Source organism: Lates calcarifer, linkage group LG17, assembly GCF_001640805.2.
Source record: "Lates calcarifer isolate ASB-BC8 linkage group LG17, TLL_Latcal_v3, whole genome shotgun sequence".
In the NCBI taxonomy this organism is placed as follows: Eukaryota; Metazoa; Chordata; class Actinopteri; family Centropomidae; genus Lates; species Lates calcarifer.
In genome coordinates, this window is record NC_066849.1 from 17,373,502 (window position 1) to 17,399,325 (window position 25,824).

The 25,824-nt window shown below is 42.2% G+C and overlaps 1 protein-coding gene across 1 annotated transcript in view; it reads right to left on the minus strand.

Annotated features, from left to right (window-relative positions):
* The window catches only part of ptprsa (protein tyrosine phosphatase receptor type Sa), a 173,701-nt gene that overhangs the window by 122,318 nt on the left and 25,559 nt on the right, over nucleotides 1-25,824 (minus strand). Inside the window, 1 exon segment of the mRNA XM_051077337.1 lies at nucleotides 7,678-7,904. Coding sequence (XP_050933294.1) covers nucleotides 7,678-7,774 — 97 coding nt within the window. The 5' untranslated portion in view covers nucleotides 7,775-7,904.

The window sequence follows — 25,824 nt, forward strand, 5'->3', positions numbered from 1 at the left end:
TTTTCATATTAGGCAAACAGCAGACACATGACACACACAGGGGCACTGTCAAGACTTTGGGGGGGGGGGCAGTGAACAGGGAGTGGAGCAACATGGCATCACAACTTATCCAGGACTTTGTATATATTTGTGTCACCTCTTAATTTCTTGTTGTCTAGTTGGAACTTTGAACATTTTCTATAGATTTTATTTACTTTTAGACATTTCTAAACTTTCTAAGCCACTGTGTAGTGTTAATAATCCAAGTCAGGTGGACCAGCAGTAGAGAGAGATGTTGCTGACGCTGAACTACAGCCATGTGGACCTCTGAAGTGTAGAGATTTACTAGCTTGCAGTATCTGCCTAACAGCTATCCATAAGACTCAGCAGGCCGCCAAGCTGCTAGAGCCGCCTGTCCATCAGTCCTGGACCTGACTTAAAGCCCCACCAGCCTGAATCAGCACATACACACAAAACAGTGGGATGGAGCGACTGACAGACAGATACATAGACAGATTCAGCCAAATGTGCATTCAAGTGGATGCTCGGAACACAAACACACAAACAAACATACAAACAGACATTCATAGTCTCTCTCCCCCACTCGCTCCTACACACAAACACCACACACCCTACAGCCTTAAACAACCAAGCCCCATCAATCAGGACCAATTCTCACAGGCTGCCTGGGCAAGCGCCATCGCTATGGAAACCAAGCCTTTACTCTAAACTTGTCTTGCTTTGTCTTGTCTGGAGTTTTTCACACGTAATCACAGCCAACAAAGGCCGGCAGACTGCTGCAAACTTGAACCAGGCGAGAAAGAGAGGAAGGAATAAAAAGAAAGTTGGTTCGTCTCCTGCCAATTTCTGTTGGACAATTTGGTAGCGTCAGCACGAGCCAACTTAGAAGATGAAAAGGCGAGGATTTTAAGCTTGAACAACAGGGCTAACATTTCTTCAGCCATTTAATCAACAATGTCATGTCTGATAATGAGATCCTGTATAATATTTAACTCATTTTATAACAGGGGGCACTGCATTTCCATGAAATATTATCAGCTAAATCTAGCAGCACCTGTCATAATAGAGAACTGGAAGATAAGCGCATTCCCTCTCTCTTTATCTGTTGCCAAGGTACTCTTGAGCAGTACGCTTAACTCACAGCAGTGATGCTGAAGGGGAAAATCGTGTAACACTGTGATTGTGCTGGTGAGGTATGAATGTCTGAAATTGTCTGAATATGTTCTTAAAATAAGCATACAAGCTCTGCCAGTCAGGACAAAAAAAAAAAAAATACTGTCTAATCTCAGCTGCGGCCATATTCCACAGGGCATGTTTTGGGTCAGGCTCCATTCCTATGGCTGTGCAAGCTTAACGGGTTAATGAAACAGTTGCTTTTCCAATTAAAATATAAGGAAGAAAGGCTAATTGGGATTTGCTCTTGGGGCAGCTGGGGTGCCAAGCAGTTGCGGAGGCAATGATTCACAGAGAGACTTTGTGCTGCCTGGATTGTACAGCCAGTTTCCACAGTGGAAAATTGTCTTGTAACCTCAAATGGGATCTTAAAATCTTATTCTCCTTTCAACAAATTAGTAAAAAGACAGGATGAGATTAGGTTACCTGTTTTAATACAATTAAACTTTTTTCATGTAACAAATGATTTTACCTTGATACAAGTGGAAGCAAAAGCCTTACTCAAGAGTAATTACATATTTTAAGACAGTTCTCAAAGCAACAGATTTACACTGTCAAAACTCTTCAATGGGAGTTTATTTTTTCACTTCAAAACAAAGACTTCAGCAGCACATGAAATGAGTAAAAATATGTTTTTGTGCAAACCATTTGCCGTTGCATCATACAGTGTGCCATCTATGTCGACTGCACTCCAAACAAACTTGTAGGGCTCAGACTTTGCAGTCCATTAGGGACTTGTGGTGGGATGTGGGAACCCAGTATAAAATAAGTTCTGGAGTGTTAGTACCCAGAGGTGAAAAACTTTGCCCGACCACACTGCTGTCACAGCGAAGCTACATTTCTAAAAGAGGGGCGCACTTGTAATATGCACGAATTGGTCCCACTGAAACCACTGTTGAAGGCTAAAGGGGAAAAAAAGCAAAAGACACTAAGTGTCTTTCAGCCCATTGGAAATAAATAGGCTCGATTCCTCAGAGAGAGAGAGGAGGGAAATTAGGCTTAAGTGTGTGTCTGATTTCAAAATGGCCACAGAGCACACACGGAGGAGGTGAATTGGGAACAATTTTGTGTCATTTGGAGACTCACTTGAGGCAATCGACACTTGTTGGCTCATTAAATGAAGAGGACACCTCCTGATCAAAACAAGGAAAAAGAGAATAAAGAAAATGGAGGGAAAACAATCTTCTATCACTCTACTGAAAATAAAACATAAAAACTGGAAAACACAGACTGCATCTTTGTCTACATTTGAATCCACGTAAAGCTATATACAAGAAAAAGTCTCTACCTGTGCAGAAGGTTTGAAAAATTTGTGGACCAACACGTTTCCTGAGTGGAATAAAAAACCTTTGAGGATCTACATTTGCTCATCAAAGCATTGGAGGCATTGTTATTTTAAAAGCTACCCTGGTGGTGGGTTGAATTCCTCTCTGCTGGAAGACAAAAAAAAATAATCAAAGGATAGCATTTTTCATGCACTTCTATCAGTCGTATTGTTCTGTCAAACTGTGTTCATATAACATCGCTCAAGCTACTGAAGCATGTTAGTGGAAACAAAGGAAAGAGATAAGCATCACCTACACCATGGCTGCATGACTGAAGAACATTTACTTGATCCATTGTGCTGACCAAAACTGTGCTTTTAGAGGCACATTTCAATAAAATGAATTACACTGACTAGATTTTCTTTTTGAGCTAATTTGATGGCTGATGGCGTCCGCTGTATGTAGGTGACCTCTTGGTAATCAGCCATTTGGGACTGGAGCTGCACTGTTGATTAGTTGTTTGTTCTTTCAGCACTGTAAATCATTTAAATGGGGCTAAAATAGGTGGTTTCTTGTCTACCATTGTTCAGCTGTCTTGTGTCATAAATATTACAGAAGCAAGTTTGCACATGTGAAGTCTGTCTAAAATGGACACCTAAGAAAGGGAAAGATGGTTTCTTGCACCACTAAATAAAACTGTTTTCCTCTGCTTTCTGTAAGTGTACAGCTCTGAGAATTCACCCCATAACCCCCCTCAAAATGTAGACAGCGTCAACAGGAAACTTGAGGCAGAGCTTCATGCCTGTAACACAATTAAAAATTAACGTGTTTTCTTCTCATTTGAGAGGAAAAACAGTGTATAGAGTAAAGCACGGGGTTAAGCGTGCAAAACAGCAGGGTGCACAAAATTAAATTGACAGAATTAACTTGACAGTGTTGGCTCAAACATAATTTGACTGGAAAAGATAAGGAGTGAGTGAGGGATAAGGAAAGACAGAGAGCAATAGAGAGAAACAAGGAGAAGAAAAACAGAGACGGGAGATGTACGGAACAAGAACAAGAAAATAACAGCTCCACTAAGGGGCTTCTTCTTCTTTTTTCAATTGGCAGCTTCAAAGAAATATAAATAATTGAACACCCTCACCCCATCACTGTGAGTTCTGGCCAATTACTATTAGGAGTGTTTTGCCAAGAATGCTACTGTTGAGGACTCTAAAGGCCTCAAAGAAAAGAGAAGGAAAAAGTGAGGGGGTAAAAAGCCAGAAAAAAATGTTGACCAAAAAATGCTGTTGAGACACACAAACTCAAATACAACACTGAAAAACTGTGTCACTTAATTCAAGAGAAGTCAAGTAGAATGGAGGAAAAGAAATTGTGCTGGAAATGAATGAAAAGGTTTTATCCTTTCATTCCCGTAAGTGAGGAAAATATGAATTTAGGCCTATTAAAACATGAGGCAATAAGGCAAATAATGGGGGAACTACAGGACACTAATTTTTCACACCATATGAGAAATAATTCTTTTTGTTACACCTTGTTACATCAACTCCTAAAGGTCACATATGGAACACGACTGGTCTTAACAAGAACTGTAATCGTGCCAGAGGTCAAGGTATTTTGGGCCCCTGGTGTCCAATGATGTGTATTGTGTGACCATTTTTTGTGTGTGGGAAATGGCGAACACCATGGCAACCCTCTCAGCCCATGGCTCATAGATCAAGAAACTAATATTACAAGCTAGTATTCACACATTTAATAACTTCAGTTTCAATTCCCACAGTTTCAACAGTCACTGAGACATTTTAATCAGCATCCTTAATCAGAAACACAACCTTTCGATGGCTGAGGTAAAAAAATAAATAAATAAATAAAATAAAGACAACTTTTAACTGTACTGTACTATGAAACAGTTTATATACTTTGAACTTAGAACTTTCAGTGGTGCAGGGTCTTTGTTTGATGCTTATTCCCTTTAATCATGACTGAAAAGTTCCTTGAGTTGCAGTTATGCAGAAATTCTATAAATAGTTGACTTGATTTCCATTTTCAAAACTACTGCTATTTTGCCAGTTATTGGCCAAAGATAGAAAATAACTTTGATTATGTTTTATCAGAAACTAAAGGATTTTCATGTTTGCCTGCAAATGTTTCAGAGCAAAAAACAGAGCGTCTAAACTGCACTTTGTATATTTTTAAATCATTGTTATTTATGGACTCTTGGAAGAAAGGCTTTTTAGTTAAAAGGTACAAAAAACAACATAAAAATTAAAATTAATATCAATGTTACCACGATTACTTTGGCTCTTTCCTCATAAAGTGAATGCACAACACTGCCATCTAGTTTTTTTTCCTGTGCTACAACAAATATTATAGATCTATGATGCACTAAATACGCTATAGCTACCTACGACAAAGCTCGGGCAACACTTCACGCGTTAGTATGATTCTGCCTTTGCACACATGCATACAGTACACAAGCACAAACACAAATGTTATGCAAACATGCCAACAAATATAGACATACAGACACAAACAGGGAGCCAGGCTTTATTAAGGTTGGGGTGGTGCGATTTATTGAGCCATCTTTCTTTCTCTTTTGATTAAAAATGTCTCCTTCTCACAGTGATTTATGAGTGTAAATGGAAAGGGATGAAGGGCGGAGAGAGAGAGAGAGAGAGAGAGAAAGAGAGAGATGGAAAGAGGAAGGGATGTGAGAGTAAGGGATGACATCATGCTTTCAGCTGGCCATTTCTGAAAAAAAAAAGCCATCTACTGTGTGTGGGTGTGTGGATGTGAGGGAGTGGAAGTGTTGATACCAGGTGGGGGTTGGTGTCTTTGCCTCCCCCCCCCAACCCCTACCCGTCCAATTCTCTCAGTCCACCAGGTGGGAGTGAATATAATTGGACAACTGCACCACTGGGTTGTGTGTGTGTATGTATGTGTGTTTGTGTGTGTGTGTGTGTTGTGTGTGTGTGTGTGTGTGTGTGTGCGTGTGTGTGTGTGTGTGCTGTTGTGTATGTGGGTGTGAAAAACAATCAGAGAGAGCAAAAGAAGACAGTCTGAGAGTGTGTGCATATACATAATAGTCGGGCCAACGCTGCGTGGCCCCTAAGAGAGATGAGAGGAAGAGAGAGCGAGCCTGTATCTGTGTGGCCAGCAGGGGGAAGGGACGAGAAAACAACAAAAAACTAAAGAAAGTGCGAATATGAGCAAGAAACAATAAGACAGAGTGAAAGAGCTTGACAAAAACGGTGATCATATCCACAGGCAGAGCAGACAAAGACTGGCAGATACTGACAGATGGGGAAAAGAGCCCTGCTGTTAGTGTATTTGTGCGTGTATATGTGTGTGTGTGTGAGAGAGAGAGTGAGAGAGACAGCGGAGCGAGCGAGCCAGACAGAGAGAGAGAGAGAGAGAGAGAGAGAGAGAGAGAGAGAGAGAGGGAAAGCTAATCTCAATCAAAGATGAAGCAGACTGCACTGGATGTTATTTAAACCACTGTGAGCAAACAGAGGCTGTGAACAAGTACAACTGGAGGAGGAATACCCAAGTCCTTACAGTGAGTGAGTGAACTTAACGCAACAAACTCTTAACAAGTAACATGTTAAGACAAGGAGCTTTTGCACCTTTGCTTTACTTTCGCCCTGAAAATGAGTGTAAAGACCTCTTCTTTCTGTTTGACATCTGTCTGAGTGGAATTTTGAAATGTTTTCAGCCAGCTGAGCTGAAAGGCACTCAAATTATGCTACCAGACACTCAAACCACCATGCAATCAAAAGTAGACAGCTCTGTTGCAACATGAAAAAAATCAAGTCCTCTTCATGTTATCATGAAGCACTAAGAATATACTCACTGAATGTCAGACACTGAGAGGAAGGAAAGAATAGGATAGTGTATAGTGTATACTTTTTATTTATCCTTTTTCTTCTGCTTTTGAGTTTCTGTAAAAAGTGAATTTCCCCTGTGGTGATCAGTAAAGTGATCTTATCTTATCTTTTCTTATAGGCTTGAGATAACAATGCGGAAAATGCAATTAATTTCGCAAATGATCTAAAATAGACAGAAAAATGAAGCTCAACTTCCCTATAAATTTCAATTGTGGCACTTACATTGTCAAACAATATGTATGAAATATCACATGCTATTTTAAGACTCAAAAAATTCTGTCTTTTTGATTTGATCTTCCTCATTTCATTATGTTTTGCAGACCTAATCTAGTTTTGCAATTTGTTTATCCCTGCTGCTCATGTGAAAAGGTCCCTGGTACAAACTTGCTCTTTATTTACATGCTAGGACTAGCTACTCATTAACTTTTTCTCCCAAAAGATATATTTTTGTACAGAGCGAAGATGAGATTAGATCAAAATTAGGTACTCCTGCCTTCCAAAACATATTGTGTGCAATGCACACACATCATTTACATGTTGCATGGGTTGTGGGTATCTACAGTTAGCTAACAGACATACAATCTAACAAGCATGAGCTTGTCATTGAACCCCCTCCCACACACAAGTTCACAGTGTTACACACATGCATTCACCACTTCATACATGTATAATCCTTCAACATACTCACCGACACACTTACCCACACATACACACACACACACAGACACACATACACACAGGATTTACAAACAATGAAACCCAAGGGGGAGTCTCCCCACCTCGCCATCACTCTTGTTCTATTTCTCTGCACAGCCTCCTCTTTGTTTTGTCTCCTTAATGCTGCTCTAAGCCCATCTTAACGGGGAAATGGTGCAGAACAAATCCTAAGCAGGAGTTGACAGGGTGGGATAAGAGACTACCGACGTTCCTCTGTTACTAACATGGGAAGTTATGGAGTGCAATTTATACAAACAGGCATCATGAATGGATGGTAAATATTTTGAGATATCTGCAATTTAAAATAGTCAAGGTGGGGCTGAAGTCAATCTGTCCACCAGCTGGCATGTCTATCAGCAGCTACATGCCCTGGTCTCCTTGAGCACTATCAGCAAGGCCTTACATGCTCAGTCATTATAAGCACATCAGCTAAATGCCCAAAAGTAAGACCCAGCTCTTGACACTGTGGTGCCGCTCTTATTTTCTTTGGCAGAGGCACAAGCAGAGACTGTCTATAAACTCCTATCCTCCACATAATTGTTTTTGAGTTTTTAACCAGTGTATCAGATATTTTGAGTTTTTAACCAGTGTATCAGATATTCTGCTGTACAGCTAGTCAATGTCTCGATACTTACATAAGGCGTGGGAGCTGGTGAGCAGCAGTGATAGCAGCAGCGTGGTGACAGGCAGCAGGAGTGGCAAGGAGAGGCGAGGGGCACCGCTGGTGGCCATCGTGGCTCCAGTAGGGAAAGGGGGTGGGGCAGGGAGGGGTGGGGCGGGACTGATCCTTGACCTGGCCGGAGAGCCGAGGCCCCGACTGCGCAGGGAAGGCTGGGGTCTTCACGCAGGACGGCTTGGCACTCTACGAAAAGACAGAAAGAAAAATGAATTACAATTTTTTGTTATCAACTTTGACTATTAAAACAGCTCTAGCTGGGAGAAAAATTCCTTAAAAATGGAGCCAAACTAAATGAATTTTGAGCATCTGACAAGATTATCTTAGCCAGAGCCACCTGGAGGGAAAAGGTAGTGGTTCAGCCCACAATGACAGAACATGTGACTTTTGATCAACATGCAAACTAGGCCACTCTGCCATGCTTTTCACAACCACTCATTGCTGCTGACACTTAAATGGAAGTAAGGTAATAAGGTGTCAGTGACACAACTGGAAGCAAAGTGACATGTTCCCAAACCCTTTAACCTCCTCATCTCGCAACCAGCATCTTCTCACATCCCTTAATTAGCAGGGGAGTCACTGTTTTCTTTCTTTTTTTTCTCCTAATCGCCTGATCTTGTCGTTATTTGCTTATCTCATTGCCTTGTAATTACACAGGCACCCAATGATATTCCAGGCACCGTCTCTTTGTTTTAGTCAAATTGCCATTAATCCCCCAGCCTACACAGAAGGACCAGGGACGCCTCCCACCACACACACACTCTCTCTCTCTCATTGATATGTCTGGTGCAGCACAGAGCCACCTCCGAGTGGTTATACATACTCTTTAATTAAAAAGACGTGAATAAAGAGACAAAGAAAGGGAGAACCAAGAGATCCATGACATGAATATAATGAATTAGTCAATTTCATTTTCTTTTCTTTTTTTTCCAATATATCTGACATTCAGCTGACACACATATCCAGAGCATCTTACAACAAGATGTGTGAGCAGGTAAGCTTTAGCTTTGAAAAGGCGCAGAGGTCTTGCTAAAGGACACTTCAGCTGAGAGCTGTGTCTGTCTCAGCAATCAAGCTGTGACCACGAAAGCACAAAACTGTTCACTCTCAGAGGACCCAGATCACAGGATTCGGGTTCAAGCTCCCATGTCACCAAGCACCTGCCCTGCTTTAGCGTCCTTGTGCAAGATGCTGAACTCCTCCCAGCTCCAGGGATGCTACTACTCAGCTGAGCCTACGTGAGAGGTGAGGGCGACTCTCTAAAAGTGAGATTAATTACCTGCACACTGGGTGGTTAACAGGGCAAAATAGTACAAACTGTGCAGACAGTGTGCAGTCTATCGTGGAGGCCCCTGAAGCAACTTTTTTTTATCCAGGTAACCAAGAGGTGAAAGATAATATTCTGTCAGCACAGGTTTAAGATTTGATCCATGAAACAGCTACTTTCAAACTGTCACTGAACACATCATAAAATCCTTACCTGCTAACTCACTGCAAGTTGCTTTTGACAAGACTGTCAGTGGCTGAAATGTGAACTGAATGTTCTTCAATAGTAGCATAACTGTGAGGCAGTTATAATCGTCATATGCAATCAGGATCATAAGCACATTGGCTAAGACAAAGTGACTTTAGAGGTCAATTATACCAGTGGAATGAAAGGGTATAGCAATCACTTACACATAAAACTACATCTATTACATCATTATTTACAAAATATGTTTCAATTATATCCTGATCTCAGTTATCTTAGTCATCTTTTATTAGAAGTAGAAATGGGGGCAACACTGACTAACCCACAATCTTGATCTACAACAGCTTACATCACCTTAATTTAATGAAATGAAATAAAATAAAATGAAATCTGCTTACTCAAAAAAAATATGTGATTACATAGGCCAAATCAAGCTGCTAAACTGTCAGAGGAGTTGAAAGGTAAATATATGCAGCTGTTTTAAAGGGTATGTTTGTGACTGTGGCCTTGTGAGAGGCAGAGAACCACAGCTAATTGCAGTGTAACCAAGCACCTCAGACAGTGGGGATATACAAGTGCCCCACCCTTCACTACTACAGCTACTGGCTCTTCAACTGGCTGGATGAAAACAAACCAGACGCATGCAACAGAGGGAATGCTTAAAATAAAACCACAAATGCATACAGCAAAACCCGTATGAGACACAAACTCACACATAACCGTGAAAGGCTACTGGCCCCTCAACACTCATTTTTGTTTAGATATGTAATTCAAACAGAGAAATTCAAGAACGTGTGGCACGTGCTCTTACATAAACACAAAGGGAAAGATCAACAATAGTTCTTTTGTGGCTACACCATGCCAGAAAAGTGCGAGGTGTCTTTCAGATGCTCGGTTCATCTTTCAACTCAATACTACATGCACACGACTGATATGTGTCCATGCTTTTTTTTCTTTTTTTTTTCCCTTTCTTGGCCCTGAGGGCAAGTGATGTCATTGGAGAACTGAGGGAAATACAGAAACATGAATAGACAGAATGGGAGGTGGGGGGTATTAAATTGTCTTGGGGACCTCTGAATGATGCCCCTATTGTTCTGAGTGTAAACAGTGGTGTAGGTAGAGGGAATCTTGCCATGCCTGCAGGGAATTACTCTATATATGTTCACAATATGACTAGGTTTTGATTTATGGCCCTCCCCTTAGGGTACAGTATACTGTCTCCACCTCTAGTTGCTATACAAACTTCACAACACAATTACAACAGCTATTGTTGCTAAACGGCTTCGCCAAACATATCCATAGGCCATGTGTAGGCTCAGGTTTAACCACAGACACTGTCTACTCAGCTCAATACTTCCTTCTTTTCTAAACTGTAAATAGAAGATACATACATGCCCACACATATTCTTTATTAATCCCTGAGGGATTGGGGAAGCTAAAAGCTCACCAAAGCAAAATTTTAACCTCAGCAGCAAATGCAGCTCTGAGCAAAGATGCCAACATGTTGCTAAAGCAGTTGTTTGCTCAAAAGCAAGACATGATATGGGAAGCACAGCATGTTTCTCCCTCCATGGGAAAACCTGTCAACGCTCGCTAAAAGCACTCATCACTTTTTCTCTAGAAATGGGCAGAGGAGAGTCTTTAGCATTCTGGCAATGCTAGCAGAGAGGCCAATCGATTGATAAACCCTCACCATTACCTCAGCTGCCTCCACATTACAGACTGTGATCGAGAGGAAACTGCTAATGGTCATGTTTTGCAGATGTCAGTGTGACTAGGATGACTGCAACAAATTACTTGTTTCTGAGGGAAATCAAGATAATTTGTAATAGCTTGTACAAGATGGGCAATAGAAAAGTGAAAGCACTACAAACTCACATGCCACTGCTAGCAGCAATAACTTAAGATGTTTTGCTAACCCACCAAATCATCTCTCAGTGACCCTGGCTGTAGATAATGAGGGAAAAATCATTATCAGCAGCAACTTTGTGACAGTGGGGCTGCATCTTCAAATTCTCACTGGCAAAATATGGATGTGTTCACTTTGCCCAAAGTTTTCTAATTAACTTTCCTAACTCTCACCAAGTAGTAAACTCACAAAAGTCCTGTGCAACTGCACAAAAGTTAATGTTGTAGGACTGCAAGTTGAGCATATTTTTTCCATAAGTTGCTGAACCAAACCAGGTATAACAGTTGAGAGAATTACAGACTTAACATTCATCAGGTGCCGCTTCAGTGGGATGCTCATGCTGTTTAGCATTTGTTGTGTTATTTATACGCACTCATAAGGAAAAAACATTGCGAGGCCTTGTTAGTTTTGGCATCTTTCTAAATACATAACATTAAAACTGCTTAAAGCAGCAATGTACTATAAAATGCACTATAATATATTATTTACAAAAGAAATGCACTGAAATATTGCTGCTTTTTTAAATCAGACTGAAAACCTTATATTTTCAAAGTCTATTCATTAATCTCTAGGTTATTCTCACTGATGGGCAATGACTATATTCTGCAGCTAAAACTTTTTCCTCCCAGTGAAAGCAGTACATCTCTCCAGATGTTAACCAGTCACCATGCTTCAATAATTACTGCCAAAATGGTGGCACAATTTCCACTGAGTGGTGGCAGTCACTGGCTATCAGGGACTCACACTTTGACATGGTCAAGCTTTAAATTCAGCTCATTTCCCCATGCAATATTGATACTAATGCATTTGATTACTGAGACTGAGAAAGGCAGTGAAGGGAAGGGGAGATGGGAATTTCCACCATAAGCATGAAATGAGAGCCAATAGATATCAAGTGTGTGCACATGCACACACCTACACACATGCCACAATGGGCTGAGAAAAAATTAAAAAGGAGAAAGCAAATCCCACACAGTGATTGAAGATACAAGTATGGATTCCTTGATAAGAGACTCTGAGACCAGTGACATCAAAGGACCGAGCTATTTCCATCCACTCATACACACTGTAGTGTTACACTTGTTCCAACACACACATACACACTGTAAAGATAGGAAGTTGCATTCACAGGCAGAAAAACAACTACTTATCACCTGAGGGACCACATTAATAATCCCTTTTATGAGGTGAGCAGCAAGCTCACTTCACACACAGTCAAAACACCTCAGTTTGGTTGGACTTGATGATCAAAACTGATAGTTTGAAGTCCAGGACTTCAAAAAGAATATTTTCTGTGTTTGTCTAGTCCACAAAAAAAAAGGTTGGGCTTTCCAAAGGAGTGTGTTTTTCATGAATTGTTTGGTTTCTACTTCTTACTAGTTAGAGTGGGTGTCTCAACGACATCAGATTATGGCTCCAGGACTATTGAAAAACCCTGTTCACAGTGACTCCCTGCTGCAGCCTGGTAGCGATGTTGCTGATTCTTCAGGGATGGTTAGTACTGGCCCCTCTACTCTATGAGGAAGAGGTTGAGGCAAACTGTCTTAGAAAAATAAGTCCAAATGTCCCTGTCACTGCTAAGAGGATAATGTTACCATTAGCAGCTAATGCTATGCTAGCCGCTTTGATCATGTAATGTTACATAACCACAGAAAAATCCTCATTATTATGTTGGCGACCACAAATAAATATTTTGATATTCCCATTAGCATTGCTTATTTGACAGCCGCCTGATGGTGAACTGACAGTTATTAGTTGAGCACTGAGCTGAGCTTTAAATGGGGACTTGAAACACCTTATATGTACAGGTGTGGATGACACTACATGACTGTTAATATGTTTGTTCCTGACAAGTGATGTTGTTTTGGTTAAATTGTTGATAAAAGCAGCTAACATAATATTAGCTGCTACTGGTAGCCAGACATTATAGCTAATGTACTGTAGATCCTCATTTTTCTGACTGACCTTTCCAAACTGCACAATTGTAGTCATTGTCTGGTTGCTGTGTAATAACATACCATTTTCTATGTACATGTTTCAGGCAAGCAACACTTGCTCCAGTTCCTGCAACTCTTATACAAACACTGGCGCGCTGAAATATCATGCAGAGTAGTGGTTACTCTGATAAGTGGACAGCATCAGGGTAAAAAGATGGATCTCGCAATGCAGTGTTCCCCCCAGTAAAGGGTATATGTAAAGGGTATAGGTCAACACAATCTAAACTTCACTCAAAAGTAGACACATTTCATTTTCTTGGACGATACTGTGTGTATTTTAAAATATTCTGGCTGACAAAAAATCCACAGTCTGGCATGCAATCACTCTCTATCATCAGTTTTTGATTTAGAAGAAAAAAAGAACGAGGCTGTCTCAGCACGTGACTGTTATGAAAATAAGCCAGAGTCAATCGTGTTGTTTTCTCTTGTACGATGATGGAGAAATACAAATTTTCCAGCAAATGCTGCCTTTTTCGTGGCCCTCTCTAAACTCTGCTATCTGCTGACTGCTGTTTATGTTCAGCCTTCAGCTGCTGTCTCTCGCTCTGCAGTCTTTCACCTTAAATGAAGTTTTTACGCATCAGCCCCGAGTTACAGGCTTTTACCTCCACCAGTTTACTGCCTTTCATTGATTCATATCTTACAGACCAACGAAGATGTAAGATCCAGATCCATTCATTGCATCAGTGTGTGCGTGTCATGTGTGTGCTTGTGTGTTATAACTAGGTTATTTGTGTGTTGTACTGTATGTGTCAGTGTTGCTTGTGCATTTGTGCCTCAGTGAACAATTTTGTCCATGTGTTTGTGTGCTTATAACTATTAGTATGTATTTATACATGTATGAGACATGTATGCGTATTTATCTGTGCAGAAACAGTATGTGTATAGTACTTTATATTCATAGTAGTTTGTATTTGCATATGTTAACTTATGTATGCAGATGATTTTCCATTGCTCTGTTTCCTTGCACTTTTATGTGTGCATTTGGTATATAACTGTGTAATAATTTACTGTGAACTCTTTTAAATGTGTCTATATAATTTATTTGTTTCTGTACCTATGTGTAATTGTGTGTGTGTGCGAGTCTGTGAGAAGCAGAGGTACACCCACACCCACAACACACACACACCCCCACACACACACACGCCCCAACCTCAGCTATAAAAGAAGTCTATAGCAGCCATCTGTTTTTCACCATGCTGAAATCCTAACAGTATTGATTCCATGTGTCATTGGTAAGGTTTCCCTGCTCTCTCTCTCGCTCTTTGTCTCTCCTTCTCTCCCTCCCTTCCTTGCTGCACCTTTTTAGCTTTCTGCATCACTACATTGGCTTAATCTTAAGGCAAAATCTTCCATGAGAAAAAATAAAAGGGAAAACCCAACTCCACCACACACTGTCCTGTAATACCTAAAAGGTACAGTATGTAAATGCAGGAGACGTACACATGGTATGAGAGACAGGGGAGGGGTGGGGTGGGGGGGTGTCCGTGCGTAGGAAGGTGCGTTTGGCTTCTAAATATATCCCCCTGATTAGGCTAGTCGTCCTTCAAATCCTCCATCTCTGTTTTCGTTTTTCTCCATCTAACCCCCCTCCCTTCCACCTCTCCCTCATTTCCTCCCTCCCCCTCCCCTCCGCCCCCCCTCCAACTCATGCATACTAAACTATGCTTGCATTGCAGATGTTTGGTAGGGAATCACATGAATTTGCATGGAACTGCAGGACTATTATGTAAATGCACCCTGTGAGTATCTACCTCCCTCCCTCACTCTTTCGTTGCCATCCGCTTCCATCCTGAGAGATCGGTGTCGGACGGATTTTGAAACAAGGTGTTCCTGTCGTTAACCGCTATGCATAGGGAATCCCAGGTGGAAGGAGAAGAGCTCACGCAAAGGCGAACGTGTTCAAACAAGTTTCGAGATATCGTCAATGACATTAACATTTTGAGCACTGGCTTTGACATTAAATCCAACAGTGGCATAAGCTCAATACTATTGTGCAACAGGTAGCAAAGGTGTGCAAAGGTCTGACATCAAATGTAACCATTATTTCTGTTTCCACTACATGTGTGATTTGGATGATGCAGGTGCATTCAAGGACACTGTGCCACCCTCAATACAACCTTGACTGATATTTGGACATTTTTACCTCCAGGGCAAACTCCAGAGCATATCATATGTGAAATATATTTTCTGTTGCTTCCATGCATGAGCACCCTTTTTTTGCCTAAAGTGACGGCTGTTTGCATAGGTAGGGGCAGTTGCGCTGCTGTGACCTCATTAAGAGATTGCAGAATGCCCTGCCCTGGCAACCTCTCCTTGGAGTAGCTTTCCCATGAGCCTTTGCACTCAACTGTTCCCAACCTCCCAGGCCCAGAAATGGTGCTTGTCGCCTCTGAGACACCTTGTGCCGGCCATCTGCTATCCCCCTGGGAGCACCATAACCTTTCTCTGGAATCTTGTGAGCCCTTTGAGCTCCAGTTTGCCTTCTAAAGGAGATTCTTTTGCTCCAAAGCACTGCTGAAAAATCACCTGAAAGTTTTTGTTTTTCTTTAAACTTAGAAGTTGCTAACTTTTCTTGTGAAATGAGTGTTGGCTTCAAAGTAGAGCAGTTGATGGGTCACTCTTGGTTTATGAATCAGCCTGAGACTTTGTTTTCAAAATTGTTCTTCTTAAAGCTCAGACTCATCAGTGTTGTGTGATTTTGTTTCATCAATGTTCAGGCAGCCTCCGTGGCTTTTCGGGGAAAAACAAAAGATAGACTGTTGTGTCTGACAACTTCCAAACGGAAATTGATGTTTACAAAAAGAATCGAGACCAAATTACCCAGAGCCCACTGAATCTTCAACCTTCTGTTTTTCTCCAGGTGTTGCCTTGAGTTCGATCGGCGGGAAATGGGTTTACTCTGAACATTATGAGGCCGCACTGTCCTTCCAATAAACACTCAGGGCTGTGAGGCTTTTAGCTGAAATCCACCTCGGTTGAGGCTGAGTGCACAGCGGCAAGCGTCGGGGTCGGGCAGCGGGGGCGAACAGATTGGCAGCTGGGAGACTCGTGCTGCAAGCTGACCTCCTAAATGCAGACTTTATTGCACAGCCATTTTGTTACCACTGAGGGTGACACACTATCTGTCTCCTGTGTAACCTCGCCATACTGCGACGCCACAAGTTGGCAGACGAAAGCCACACAAACCGCACACACAGAGAGGAACACTTGTTTTTTTGGGGGTTTTTTTCTGCCTCTCCTGCTCTGTCGCGCTGGCTGCCAACATTCATACAGGCCAAAGGTTACAGGTGGCACTGTCTGCGATGGCCGTCACCTCGGCTAAGAGGAGTCTGGGAAGGGAGGGTGCCATTATACATTATATATAGAGGGGAGGCTTTTAATTATAGGCACACTATACAGGCCACAGTTGGAAGCCAGAGAAGGGAGGTGAGACAGGGGGGTGTGAGACAGTCCCTGACAATAAAGGGGCAGTTGGTTGAGGATGTAGTGTGTGTATGTGTGTGTGTGTGTGCGTGCAAAGGAGACTGCTGTGCAGAACTGGGGAAAGGAGGGGTTGGATGGGTGACATCAGTGTTTGGCCCTCTGCCAACAGAGTCAGACAAGCATCACACCGACTGGCCAGAGGCTTGAACGCCCTTTAAAAATTGCCACAGGAGGGGGGAAAGAAGTTTTTGAAGGGCAGCTGGGACAGCTGGGGAAGCACGCTTCATATTCATTCTGGAAATGGGATGCGGATGACGGGGAATGAGATTATTCTAAGTGATCGAAGAGGAGGCGGAGGAAGGAAAGACTGGCAGACCAGGGTGCTTAGAAAATATCTCCAAAACTCCTCTGTGTAATTGGCAGGACTCACCGTGTAACATTTGCTGTGTGGTTTGAGAAGTTTCATTTCCAAAATGAGATGCATACCATTTGAAAAGCTGTGACACCTACACAACAAAATGACTGCTGGCATGTTCACCAAATTCACAAGTGAGTGAAACTGGAGCTATCTTTGGCCCTTTGCTTTAAAAGTTAAAATTACGATGATACAATCTTTCTTTTATACAGTAAATGAACATCAAGTGTGATTTTTTTCTAATGTACAGTATAACAAATGAGCTCAGTGTAGTAACTAAGTACTTGGTATTTAAATATATGGACCTTGAAAATCCTGCGTGCTTCAGAGGGATGCAACATCACAACATCATTAGGTGTTAGCCAGATTGTAGTATTTGCATGAGAGTTTCAACATGGCAGATGATTAGAGAAGAATATTGTACCACAGAGCCATCAAGGGTACTTGATAGCAGAGTGTTTTTCTGCTTACTAGGATGAAAGTTGAAAAGCACTGTTTCCCAAATTGTCATGTAGTATTTGTGGGCCTGGTAGTAAAACTTTTGCTCTTGAGGATCTAGTCCTACAGAAATTATTATTTAATGATGGATAATTACATGCTACGCGTAGAGAGGTAGCGACACCTCTTAAGAGTTGGTTTCTTTTATATTTATTTTTTAATGAAAAAACAAGACAGCACTCTCAGCCAGGAGGATCCATCTGCAATAAATTGGGTCCATTTTTTTTGTACATTTTGAAACTTGGGATTCAAAATGTAATCCTCACCCGCTTGGGCAGTGTTCGTTCAGTTAAATATAATATGAGGCTCCAACGATTGCTGAAGCAAGGCTGCTTTTTCAAGGTTCATATCTAAGGCTCCTTTTGTCCTGGCAGCATTTTGATTAATCCTGCACGTCTCAAGAGAAGGAAGGAGAGGGAGCGAGAGAGTGAGAGAGAGACATACAAACTCTCGCATGCACATGCAAAGACACAGCGATGCGGGAAAACACACTCCAACACACAGGGGCAAACTCTTTTGGCTCTGTTGATAAGAAACCCTCTTTTCATCAAGGGTGGTCATCTTTTTTTTCTGGCTCTTTTTTTCCAGGTAATTAATTGAAAATAGAGTTAATCTTGGTAATTTGTTTCTGAAACTGGGCCAAAGCCCATCAGCGGGCTAAGTGGTATTTAGTAACCTCACTTCAGTAGCCTGAGTTTCTAAGATTAAACTTTTTCCATGTGTGATTAGGGAAGGTACATTTTAATTTGAAGTCGTTTGCGCTATTAGCTACTTGTTGACTACAAAGTGGAGTGAACATGAAAATTATTGATCGGCACCAGAAATTTTAAAATCTGACCACTATCAAGCCAGCAGATATCCAAAAGACATCACTCAAAGCACTGCTGGTATTCCCACTGCTGCTTACACATAGTATTTTAATTTGTATGTCTCTGCACTAATGTTCAAAATGACAGTAAATTGCTGAATTTTCACTTTTCCTGATTAAAGTGATTCTGAATCTGATTATATGGTTCAATGTGCAAGAAAGAAGATAAACATACTACCATAGCAATTAGTGTTGTGTAACTCCATGTGCAGCAGGCTGTGGTTAGATCCTGTTTGGCCTGGAGGTTAGGGGTGTGTCTGTGCCCCTGTCAATCACACAGCATTGTAAAGAGCAGAGACAGATGGCACGGCTGACCCACACTCTGTCTTTCTGCCTGTCAGTCCACTCATCACAGTCCCACCACCACCAGCACTACCGCTGAAAGCCTGGGAAAGACAACTGTTTTTTGTTTTTTTTTTACAGCCACTTTAAAAAGGCAAGAGGAACAGACAGCAGCAAATGCGACAAATGTGACTTTCAACTAAAAACCCAAGCCCTGCTTTCCAGTATGGCTTGGCACGTGAAACCAAACAATAAAAAAAGACAAACACCGATATGGACAGTTGCATCAGCGCACAGTAGCTCGCCATGTGAGAGTATTTAAAATTCAGATGTCTTGATTTCAAGTGAAGCCAAGTGAAACAACGGCCCATAAGAAGAGCTCCATATTCAGACAATTTCGGCCACTGTGGTTTTAGAAGCTCAGGACTGGGAAAAATTTCCCACAAAAATCCCCTCACAGTTTCTAGATAACCATCGGACAGCCCAGTGCGAAAAGTCCCGTGTCCCTTGGCTGAACACTGGGGCTCAGGCCGCCTCATGTGACCTGTAGAGCATTTAGCCAGTGGTTGGCTGATGCTGTACGCCGTGAGGGGTGGAGGGGTGGGGTTGTGGGGTGTTCAGTGGGAGGTAACAATACAGCATGATCCATATTAATGTATTCCTCCATTATAAATTATTGGAACACAGAGCCAGTGTTATCCATTGGCCTTACTTGCCTCCCAACCTCTGGAATAAAGGGTTTGTCTGTGTGGCAGACAGAGGGTTATTGTGGATGTCGGGCGCGCACATGCGTGAAAGCCAGGAGAGAAGGCAGCGGACAATAAGACAACAGAGTTTCCATGAAACCCACACAAACATCACACTGGGGCGGCTGTGGCTGGAGGTAGAGCGGGTTGTCCTCTGATCGGAAGGTCGGCGGTTCAATCGAAGTATCCTTGGGCAAGACACTGAATCCAAAATTGTCTCCAGTGATGTATGCATAGAAGTTCAAGTTGGTAAGATAGAGCAGCACTGTACGTATATTATTGCTATACATGTGTGTGAATGGGTCAATGTGGCTTGTAGTGTAAAGCCCTGGTCGTTCAGATTATAAAAGTGCTATATAAATACAGTCCATTACACTTATATAAGAAGAGGCGCATACAATGGCCACACATGCATGGCTTCTCAGATGTGCGTTCCATGCTTCTCTCTTTCTTCACATTCACTTCAGCATGTCTACAAAGTCAGCGATCATTTCTTTGAACACCCCTCCACCCTCTGACCCTTTCACTCCAACCAACGACCCGCCACCCATCACTTTGTGTTGCCGTTGACTTGAGAATGAATTTCAGAGGGCGCAGGAAAGGATAGTGGTGGGGTGTTGTGCTGAGGTCAAAGGTGGGAGGTCAGACAGCTGGAAAACCTCTTTAAATCCTCTTTTTTCTTTTTTACACCAAACATTCCTTCACAGCAGGGCACCGCTAACTAGTCATCCATCCCTGCCTAATTTAACACCTGTGCCTGTCTGTGGTGCAAGTTCTTTTTTTGTATACCTTATATGTGTGTGTATGAGTCAGACTCATGCTATGGCACGCATCTAAAATGTCATATATTAAGAAGACTGCAGAACACAAAAGCAAATTTATTCTGCAGTATTCAAAACAGCAACACCCCACTAGCGATGGGGTGGGTGGGGGATATTGGGTTTGTTTGTTTTTCTGCCTGCAGTACCCACGCTGATTTTAAGTGGTGGTAGAGTGGGGGGGGGCTTTTAAGTCCTGCAACTAATGCATAAACAAGACCCCTTTTCTCTGTGTCTCTCTGTCTTTTATTTCCTCTGCGTGTTTGTCATTTTACCACTTTGCACACCCATGCTGTGTATTGTTGTGCTGTGTGCCACGCTACATGGAGCGAGGGGGAGAGATAGCTCTACTCTCCTGCTGCAACTTAAAAGGAATGTGATGCGCACACCCCAGCGAGGATGAGACAAACACATACGTATGTGCACATGCAAATAACGCACGTGTACGCATACAGTATGTAGTGTGGCAGTGGCTGGAGAAGAGGAAAATAGAGGGAGACAGAAAAAGACAGCTTGTTTATATGTATAATCACACAGTAAGAGAATAACACACGAGTGAGAGAGGGGACCACACCCCTGTTCCTTTACACACAATTACACACACAGACACCAGGCGAAACCACATCCAGAGCAGACAAGTCTGATCGACAGATGAGTCTGACAGGCTGATGACAAAGCCACAGCAGGGATGTGTGTGTGTGTGTGTTGGAGGTTGGGGTGGGGTTATAGACTTAATGGAGACAGATGAATGTATCATATTGGCCCCAGCCAAGGCTGTGGAGTTCGTGCCAGTCCCAGTGACCTGAGGAACAATTTATACTCAGAGAAAGAGAGAGAGAAATCAGAGAGCTCAGACTGCACAGTCAGTGCTTCATGCAGCAGTATGTGGCATTGAGCACTAAGCTCAAGAGCACTTTGGCAGTGATGGCGGGTACTGCAGTTCTTGCTGCCCTTGAATCAGCAGCTCACTGTTCAAACAGATGCTCTTGTCTCAGGATTAAACCAGAAACCTGTCAGTTTCAGTGATTTACACTCTACCATCTAGAAAGAACTTGGCCCACAACGCATTGGATGGAAAAAGGCCCTTAGCTACACCAGAGATGTTTTACTACTGTAATCCAGTTGTGGACCACCATGTATTTTACAATGTAATCCATAACCAGGCTGAACCTGGTCCCAGTCTCAAGTCAAGTCTTGAGACAGATTTTTTCGTATTGTTTCGGACTTGTCTCACAGGGTTTTGTCTTGGACTACTTCTCTTGTTTTTGGCCACTGGTATCACCCATTGTGTTCTTAGGTCTTTTTTTGGACCAGATCTCCCCAGTCTGCATTCTCATCTTTTGATTCTCCCTTAGGCAGCTATCACAAGGTAAACACAAAACTGTGGAAAATGCCAAGCCACAGCCAAGAGAAGACACAAAATTATTTCTTCTATTGTTTTGTCATTTATGAGCACACCCAGTAGCCATTTTCCATGGTGCATCATTGCCAAGAAATCATCATCACTAGCCAAGTATCCTCCTTTATGGCCATTTTTTTGCCAGTTGTTGTCTACATATCCAGCCTGACAGGAGGCAGCAGACTCACCTGGATTTGGAGAAAGCTCAAACAAATTTGTTTGCGATTAGAGCTACATTACCACATTTTAATTTACAGTATATTCTCAGATATGACCCAATATCTGAATGGGTAACAGCAAAATCATACTTGCACTTAATCACCAAGGACAAGATGGTGGAAGATAGAAGGAACAAAGAGAGGGCATTGAGTTTGGTGGGCTCTTGTCTCCCTAACATGCTACACTGAACCTATCAGTTGACCTTGATCATTTATTCTGCATCTGTTCAGTCTTTCAAAATATGTTTGTGATGGAATGCTGGATAGATAAATGAGCTTGAACTTGTTTAACACACCTTCTTCAATCAGCATTAGGCCTACAGTGAAATCAGTAAATGCAATGTTGTGTAAGAGGTGGAATGAAAACATGCATTCTCTCAAGGCCTCTGAAGTACATGATGGAAGCTTTGCAACAAAGTGACGACTTGCCTCTCAAGGCTTGTCGACAGCACAAAATCAAAACATCAGGGAGGCAGATGTAAAAACACAGAGGGGAAATATTAAGGAGTCCCAACGACACAAACATCAGAGCGATTAATTGTGGGAAACGACAAGAGTGCACCAAAATTAAGAAGGAGTATAAAAAAATGACATCCAAGCTAGACTGCCGTACCACCAAGCTGCTCATCTTCTTGGCACCGGGCAGAGTGCTGGCTTTCATTCAACCAGGAGGCCCATTTTTATCCCCCCCCCCCCCCAACACTTTTTATGTTTCTTTTTGTTTTGGTTATTCACCATAAGAGTTGTGTACAACTCATTCGCTTGCTCGCTTCGCTTATTTGGATCGCCCTCACTCGCCGTTCTTTATTGGATTGAAAAAGACGGCTGGTTTTTCCAAAGCCTCCGGGCCTTGAAATGCATGCAGGCTGGAATCCAAAACCCCTAATCACAGCTAAGGGAATAGGCTGACTGTGGAGTCACGATTTGTAGCAAGGGATGAACGGAGGGAAAGAGGAGGGATGGAGATAAGAGAGGTTGAAATGAAGAGAGGTAGAGTGGGAGATGGAAGGAAGTGGCTATCATGAGAAACAACGAGTTTTTAGGCACTTAGCGAGACAGAGAGCGAGCCAATACACCATTACTACCGGTGACACTATAGCTCTTGATTATACGAAAATGGGACCTGATTGAAGGCCTCGTCTGACGAAGTGTGTGTGACAGAGTGTGTACTGTGTGTTGACTTCACTTTGAGGGTGTCTGTTCTCTCTTAACATGTTTGAATGAGCGCACACGTGTGAGCGCGACTGTCCATGTGTGTGACTTGAAGCCTCTGTGAAACAAGTCTACAGGAACATGAACTTGTGAGGTGGTGTGTCAGTGTGTTTGCATGTACAGTGTACAATATGTGACTGTGAGTGTGTGTGTTTGTGGCCTGCCACTCCGGTACACCTCAAGCTGTTCAGCTGTCGTCAAGCTCGCTCAGCAAGAAGCAGGCAGCTCCATCTGGTCAACCCATCCCTCCTCTGTCTTCTCTAGAGACTCAGTGTGTATAAGTGTGTCTGTGTGTGCAGTAGTGTGCATGAGCGCGGGTTTTACTATCACGTGCACTAATGTGAATACCCACACATGCACAAATTTGTGTACATTCTCTGGGTTATGCAGTGTGCTTAAATACATACCACCTATCCACTTTTTTTTTGTACACGCTCATGAACACACACACACACACACACACACACACACACACACAGACATGCACACACAAACAGCAGCTTAACAGGTAGCGTTAAAATTAATCAGTGTTCTATTACCCTTTCATCCCTCATTTCAGCCCAGTGTTTGCTGGCATGATAGCGGAAAGCCTCTGAAGTAAATTAGAGACAATGACACAGAATGAGAGGATGGAGAGTCAACAACACAAAGCCCAAAACCCACCCAGGCACTCGGCATGCTTGTATATGTTGTTTGTAACTTAGTGGAGACTAATTTGTCTGCAGCAGAATTGGGCAATAAAGCTAAAAATAACATCTCGATATTTTACCGTTTGACAAAAAGGATGCATTTTCTTCTCAGAAATTGCCTTTCAAAGGGATTCCTTTAACAAGGAAAATAACAAAACACAACTGAAATACAAACTTCAGTCAGTTCTCTACTGACGTATCCAGCAAAGTATGCAAATGTAAAGTATCCAGCTGTTAGAAATGGCCAATGACATAGGCTGCTATAAGAACAGAGAAAGGACTGTCATTGCCAGAGAAAAGTCAATTCATCACTTGGAAAAACAGCTGTTTCTCAGGTGATTGTCTGACTTTTTGTCTTAGCAGTTGGCTAAGGCGATAGAGAGAGAGAGAGAGAGAGAGAGAGAGAAAGAGAGAGAGGGAGAGAGAAAGAAAGGTTAAGAAAACCTGAGTGAAAGAGAGAGGGGAGAAAGCAAGAGCTGAGGGAGACAGACAAGCATATTAAAATGTGTGTTGTTGTTGCTAGTTTCATTCACCTAAAGCCAATTAAGACTTTTAAAAGCAGAGTGAATCACTCCATTAATTAAATGGCGGCATCAGACAGGATCCTGTTATTTTAGAGATACTCAACAATAAAGTTCAGGAAGTTATTTTCAAATAAATGATGTTTAGAGTTTTGCAACAAAAGGCTTAATTCTGGTGAATGCTCCATGTCCCGGATGTCAAATCTAGGCATAAACTGAGTGTATGACGAGCATGTGTTTGTGTGTTTGTCACTAACAAGGTCCCATGAGGCTGCCTCAGTCACCTGGGCATTGCAGCATAGCTCGTAGCCAGGTCGACTCATGAATGAACCCAGAGCAACAACAGCAAGATCCAGCATTTTCCACCGGAGTGACAGTGTGTGTGTAAATGTGTGTGTGTAAATGTGTGTGTGTGTATGTGTGAGTGTGAGTGTGTGTGTGAGAGACAGAGAGAGGGGCAGGCTACTTCTGAGCTGTGGTGCAGCTGGCTGCCATCTCCCTGCACCATGGAAATGTGAACCAGCTGCCCCTTCTTCCCTCATCATCCACAGCAGATAACACAGGGGCTATTGTGCCCCTCAAACACACACACACACACACACACACACACACACACACACACAGAAACTACAACTCTCTCCCTTGTCTTTTTCATTACCTTATTATCTTCTTTCCATCACTCACTGCTTACTGTTTTCACCACTTTCTCTCCCCCTCCACTCTCACTTCTTTGGCTCCATGTTTGGAGATTTCTGCACTGCTGCCAGTCCTTAGTCATTTAGCATAGCATTTAGCCTCAAAATAACAATCAGCCATATTTGCAAATGAATTAACCTGTGTTTTGCTAGTCACACAAAGTGACAGGAATTCTTGAATCGAACTAACTACTAACTCAGTATCCACTTCATGAAGTGACATGACATTTGCTGTTAATCCCTGAAAGCTCTGTTCTGGTGAAAAATCTTCTAGTGGACAGGAAATAATGTATTTTGTTGCCAATTTGTTTTTGTAATTATCAAACCCTTCTCATTTTGGCTTAACAGACAGGTGAGAGCCACTTACCTAAATTTAACAGCCTCAAATAAAACAAGAAAGAACTGTTACGCAACAGCACCGTCCACACTGACATGACAAAATCACAGGGCATAAATTTATTGATTAGATCTCTCAGTTCTACAGATGGCATAAATATACTCAACACGGCTAGTATCTAGTGGAAAAAGAGTGGTAAGGTTCCCATACCTCTGCCCAAAGCTGTAGTGTTCTTGTGCTTTAATGTGGCGTTCAACAAATATTAATTAGATCAAAATCAAACCAAACAGTGTGTGAATACTTGCTGCAGCTCTGGATGTAAACAGCAGAGATTCTCTCCCACAAAGCTACTGGGAAAGCAACCAATCATGTGATATTCTAAATAAATCATATTTTATTCAAAGTTTAATCAGGCACTGGTGGTAAATGTGCTTGATTTTCTCCACAAACATGTTGTTTTGTTTGACGCAGTAATGCAGCAAGTACACCTCAGGCTCTTCTATGTCATGTTTACACTGTTTTTTTTTTCATATTTTTTGTAAATGTTGTCATTCAGTGTCCTCTCTCTGCTCTGCATGCCCTCCCTTAATTCCTTAGATGATCAA